General features: G+C 42.2%; 1 protein-coding gene across 1 annotated transcript; it reads left to right on the forward strand.

The window, feature by feature from the left end:
* The first annotated feature begins 919 nt into the window (after positions 1-919).
* LOC139223121 (palmitoyltransferase ZDHHC3) lies at positions 920-5,976 on the forward strand. Its single transcript, XM_070855083.1, has 9 exons — positions 920-1,044; positions 2,476-2,564; positions 2,648-2,721; positions 4,067-4,179; positions 4,286-4,347; positions 4,448-4,568; positions 4,684-4,756; positions 5,605-5,788; positions 5,885-5,976. Exons 1-9 carry the CDS (start codon positions 920-922, stop codon positions 5,974-5,976), a joined length of 933 nt encoding a protein of 310 aa, XP_070711184.1.
* Positions 5,977-6,327: the final 351 nt, after the last annotated feature.

Consider the following 6,327-nt stretch of genomic DNA (forward strand, 5'->3'; position numbering starts at 1 on the left):
CCTCCCTCTAAAAAAAAAAAAAAAAAAGCTTTAACTTCGAAGCAGAGTAAATGTTCCCAGTACAAAAGGCGGTTTGTCTGCAGCAGGAGAAGAAATGAAGAGACTTGAGAGAGAGAAACACACACACACTCTCTCTCTCTCTCACACACACACACACACTCGTCCTGTGAGAGTCTGCAGCAACAAAAAGTGTTGAGCAAACGGGCTGGTTACTGCCTACTTCAGGGGAGGAGCCACAGAGTCTGTAAATGTCAGCTTCACACAGGAGGATGTCTGCTGCCACCTGCTGTTTACACACTGACATCTATCTATCTATCTATCTATCTATCTATCTATCTATCTATCTATCTATCTATCTATCTATCTATCTATCTATCTATCTATCTATCTATCTAAATCTAAAATAAATAAAGTAAAATAAATAATAATAATAAAGAGAAGACGGTCACACACCAAACCTTGTGAGAAAATCATATATTTCATGTGTTTTATACTATTTTGGGGGACAAACGATGCAAAAACAGAGCAATAGTGCAGCATAAGAGGAGAAAATGTGCATCAGGTGTGTGAGATAAGAAACTAGAGAGACTTTATTTATCACTTAAGACAGAAAAGGTGAAAAAAACAAAGTGTTAGTAGCAGAAGTAGTGAAAAAACAAGGGATAAAAGAATGTAAAGATAAATATAAATAGGATATAAAATAAATAGAGTATAAATATTGTATAATATTAAACATAAGTGTTGATTTTTCTTTTTAAATATCCCAAATAATGTCTATTAGTATGTCAAAATAATATATTTTGGGTGAATTTGCCCTTTTACAGCTAATTCACCCATTTCCTGCGGTCCGGGAAGGCAGCATCAGGTTTCAGGTGACGTAACCCGGAAGTGGCGGAGAGGGGGCGGAGCCCGGCAGAAGATGGCGTCCCTTCGCTGTAGGAGAGACCCCTGCGGCGTTATCTGTCTCATTTTAACGTATTTTAGCGTTTTTTACGCGGACTACGTGGTCATACAGTATGTCCTCATCCCCGCCTACTCGGACAGGTCGGTACTTTGTGCTTTTGTGTCGCTTGAACCGTTTAAAAAACCGACATGGCGCCGGCTCCTCCGCGCTGCCTCCATTCATCTGACAGCAGGCAGCTCAGGCAGCATCCTCACGCCGCTTGTCTCCAGGATAAACTTGGTTTTTCTGACAGTAACAAACACCTTTAAGTGTCCAGGTGGATGTTTCAGGCTCCAGGTCACAGCAGGGGGGGGTTTCTTCTCGCTAGTTTAGCAGCTGCAGCAGCAAAAAGAGGCAGTTGGTGGAACATTAGAGGTTGTTTTTCATCCACAAAGTGAGAAAGTGAAAGTAAAAACAGAGAGAAGTGGGATTCACTTCACTGCTGCTTAACTTCTACACTTCTAGTGGTTCATTCAGCCTGTTTCTGTGCTGCTGGTGGGAAGAAACTAAAGACACAAGTACAGTATTTAGTTATTTCTACTTTACTGTTGATGCTGCTTCATATTTACTCTATTCTACATTTCACATTACATGTCTGCTGTATTCCCTCTGGTTTTACATACAAGACGTAGAATTAACTTATTACAGATTATTTTATTATTCTGGTGCATGTAATAATAATTTGCATGGAGGAAAAGTAATCTTTCAGGACTTTGAACTCTCTGAAGGGGTTTTTATTGCAGGGAATCAGAGCTGTAGATTCTACTTTCAGCGTCCGTTCATCTGTTTTCTTCATTAATCTCAAAGTTCTTCGGTCCCAAAGACCCAAAGATGTTCAGTTTACTGTCACAGAGGAGGAAAGAAACCAGAAAATACTCACATTTAAGGAGCTAAAACCACAGAGTTTTGCCTCAAGATACTTGTTCAGCTGCTTTTACTTGTGCAGCTGCTTTTACTTGTGCAGCTACTTTTACTTGTGCAGGTGCTTTTACTTGTGCAGCTGCTTTTACTTGTGCAGCTGCTTTTACTTGTGCAGCTGCTTTTACTTGTGCAGCTACTTTTACTTGTGCAGGTGCTTTTACTTGTGCAGCTACTTTTACTTGTGCAGCTACTTTTACTTGTGCAGGTGCTTTTACTTGTGGTTTTGTTACCTCTGCTGAGGTAAACTGAGTCTAGCACCTTTATTCATGCTGCTACCACACGTCTTTAGCCAGCAGCTGAGAGGTAGACTGAAATTAAAGCTGTTACTTTCCTCTTTTTAATCATTTGTCTGATTATTAAAAGCCTGAACACCTCCAATCTCAGTGTTTTATAGAAAGTGTCCAGATAGAAAAGAGTCTGACGTCACGCCACATGTTTGATATCAACATGATGATGGAATCCAACAAACAAAATACTGCAGACAGTATTAAAACACTAAGCACCTTATAAATGTACAAGTATTGTGCAAAAACTATCTGCATGTGTGTGTAAAGTGCATTCAGTCTTATTGATTTCAGACATCAAACAGCTGATCCTTTTCTCTCCGGCAGCGTGTGGTGCACTCTGCACGGATCGGTGTTCAACCTGATTCTGCTGCTGCTGCTGGCCTGCCACTCCAAAGCCGTCTTCTCAGACCCCGGTGAGAAGCTGTCAAAGCGTGTGTTGGATGGTTCGGGAGAAGAGCGACGTGTTTATTTGAATTTCACCTTTTGTGCTCTCCAGGTATGGTGCCTCTTCCTGACACGGCCATCGACTTCTCAGACCTGCGCTCGCAGTCGTCTCGGATGAACGACAGGGTGGGTCACAACGTTGATGCCGTTTTTTCTTACTAATTATTAAGTTTAATCCCTAATTTATCAGCCGGGCCACTTTATTTGTCCAAGAAAGCTCAAAATATGCTCAGAAACATTTAAAATTTGTTCAAAAAGCACCGGTCGTGTTGCTTTTTGTGCCTGTTTGTCTGCACAGAACTACACGTCAGATAAAAGGGAGTTAAAAGCTAAGAATTAACCATCATAAGCTTTATTTTTGTCATGAATATCAACAATAGCGTCTGTAGGGAGTTACACAGTGAGCTAATACTGCAGAGGGAGTGTCTCCTCCTGTGACTGTGTTATTAACATCTCATGGTGACTCTGTATTTACACACCAGCTGCACTTTACTTCTGTCATTATGTGCTTATGAGCTTAATGACAGACGTCTGCGGAGCGTCGTCTCCCTGCTGCAGCCAGTTTGGACGCTGATCCTGTTTTTAGGAGCTCACATTGGTGTCTGAATGACACACTGATGGTGAACGTAGAGGAGCTGTGTGATTGTACAAACTGGGAAGATGATTGTTGGAGACGAGTATTCGTAAAACTGCAACTGCAAAGTTTTTATGCTGTTTGTAAGAAAATCATTTTGTTTATTTGGCACCTTTCAAGAGGAAAGACGTCACCAAGTGGTTCACATGGTGAATATACATAATAATACAACACACAATGACACCAAAGACCAGTTTAAATAAATGTGTCTGGATTTTAGCTCAACTAACCAGAAAAAAACTGACTGTCTTTAATCTGACAAAAAATACCCAGTGTTTTTAACCTGTGACCCCTTTTAAAGGTGCAGTTTGTAGGGTTTAGAGACCAAGTGTGTCGGAGAACCTACGGTGGCCGACAAGGATTCACGCTCCCTTGTTTTTTCTAAATGAAAAACAAAAGGAAAACTCTTCTTTCGTGCTTCAGAGACACCAAATCCAAGCTGCCACTTCAACATAAACCCCGAAATACCCTGTTTGTCCATTCTGGGCTACTGTAGATAGACTAGAAAGAGGAGCCATTCGCTATGTAGAAATAAAAGGCTCGTTCTAAGCTAATGAAAACACAGTGACTCTTAGTTTTGCGTGATTAAACGACTGAAAACAAAATTATGAATATTATATTGCCTTAAATGAACTAATTAACCAACAAAAATAAATATAAAGCTATCAGATAACGATAGAATAATGTTTTTTATGTGGTTATACCAGTCTGTGTCTATTCTACGTGTCACACGATGGCGAGAAAGTGTTGTGTTCAAGGACAGCAGGGTTAAAGGTGAAACTGGACGTCCGTCAGGTTCTGTTTCCCGTCTTTAACCTGCTGCTCGGCTTGTTTCAGGGCTGTGAAGGTTGGACCGTGTGCAGCCGCTGTGAAACCTACAGACCTCCCAGAGCGCATCACTGCCGCGTCTGCCAGAGGTGCATCCGCCGCATGGACCACCACTGTCCCTGGTGAGGAAGCGCCGTCCCTCCTCGTCCTTTCATGCTTTCCTCACCTCCTCCCTTCTTTTCTCCACAGTTCTCCTCATCCATTCCCTTCATCATCTCTGTGTTTCAGGATCAACAACTGTGTCGGAGAGCTGAACCAGAAGTATTTCATCCAGTTTCTCTTCTACACCGGTGAGTACACACAGTGTTTTTCCACTGCTGCTGCTAACCTAACGACAACTGAACGTTACGCTCCTGCCGTTTTGATCGTGACTCCACCTTTCTTGTGCAGGCATGGCCAGTCTGTACTCCATGGTGTTGGTGGTGTCGGCCTGGGTGTGGCGGATAAGGAACGAGAGAGATGGGGAGGCAGAGAAAGACGGAGAGGAAACGCCCAGCAAGCACCTGATAGTGTGAGTCCTCCGCAGGGCGAACACAGACACTGTGGACACTGACGGCTTTTATTTTGTCAGCCATTCGGTTGCTTGGTTAGTCAGCCGGCTGTTTTTCTTCCCTTCTCCCTCTTAGCGCTCACTACATCATCCTCCTGGTGGAGTCGGTGCTGTTTGGCGTGTTTGTCATGGTCATCTTCTACGATCAGGTACCCTTACCTTAACCTAATTCTAACTTTAACCCTAAAACCAAGTCTTTCCCCTCAAACGGACCTTTGAAATTAAGAGGACCAGGCAAAATGTCCTCACCACAGAGGTGTAAAACCAGAGTTTGTTCTCATAACTCTACAAGCATTTACTCAAATAAGTAAATATTTAAGCTACTTTTACTTGAGTATTTTAATCTCGTGCTATTTTCTACTTCACTACATTTCAGAGGGAAATATTGTACTTTTTATTCTACTACATTTATCAGACAGCTTTAGTTCACAAATTAAGACTTTTGTGAGTGCAGCTGAGCCTGAAAATTAACTGGTAACTATTTCCATAATTGTTTAAGTCTTTTTTTTGTGTAAAAACATTTTATGGTTCCAGCAAATATGAAGATTTGCTGCTTCTCAAGTTTATTTTCTTCAATAATTTTCATTTATTTTGATGGTTTGGACTCATTGTGATGCCATTTCTGACCATTTTCACCATTTTTTACAAACCATCTTTAACCATCAGCTGCAGTCTGAGACTTAATAGTTCAAAATGAGCTCCAGCTGAAGTGACTCCAACAGTAAAATCCATCAGTGATGAGGATCAATAATCTGCTGATCGAATATATAATAGCTCAACAGTCACAGAGACACTTTACTGCTTAACGAGGACTTTTACTTTAATACTTACAGCTTATTTTCCTGATTAAACTCATTTTCAATGCAGGACTTTTACTTGTAACATGTATTTTTTACAGTGTGGTATTTTTGTTTTTATTTGGATTGAAAAAAAAAAGACATAAATAATTATAATAACAGTTTTCTGAAAGGTGAAATGTGTTCTCCTCTCCCTCCAGTTGGTCTCCATCATCACAGATGAGACTCCCATAGAGCAGATGAGGAACAGGCTGATGATCAAGGACAGAGGCTCCTCATCCTCATCCTCTTCCTCCACCTCCACCTCCACTTCTCAGCCGCCTCACCACCCCCCGCACACCCGCAAGCCGAAGCTCGCTCTGCTGCGGGAGGTTTTCGGAAGAGGTGGGTTCGAGTTAATCACCTGAAAACCATCTTTAACGAGTGAGCCGATTTTTAATCCTCTTTCGTCTTCGCTCTCTGCTTTCTCTCTCTCTCCAGGTTCGGTCTTCTGTTGGCTTCTCCCTCTCCACTCCAGCCCTCCGTCAGTCGGCGGCATCTCCTACTCCGCCCTGCCTGATTACGATGTCTGACCTTTTGACCTGTGAGAGCGAGAGAGAAAGAAGAGAGAGAGAGAGAGAGAGAGAGGGAGGGAGAGAGAGGCTTCAGTGTGAGGAAACACGTGAGATTTTCTGCCTAACTACGATGTCTTATCTTTGGACCTGAGAGGGGAAGATGAGGGAGGATGAAGGCCGAGACTGGGACGAATGAAGAGATTTTATGTGTGTGTGTTGGATGAATGAATGAATGAATAATGTGCTGTGTGTGTGTGTGTGAGAGAGACTTTATCCCCAGGACCTAGATGATGTTCAGCCTCAGACCCCAGTATCATGAAAATCCATTTCTCTCCCATCGTGAGTGAAGAGCTCCTGATCTGTTTAACT

Source organism: Pempheris klunzingeri, chromosome 23, assembly GCF_042242105.1.
Source record: "Pempheris klunzingeri isolate RE-2024b chromosome 23, fPemKlu1.hap1, whole genome shotgun sequence".
NCBI classification, from domain to species: Eukaryota; Metazoa; Chordata; class Actinopteri; order Acropomatiformes; family Pempheridae; genus Pempheris; species Pempheris klunzingeri.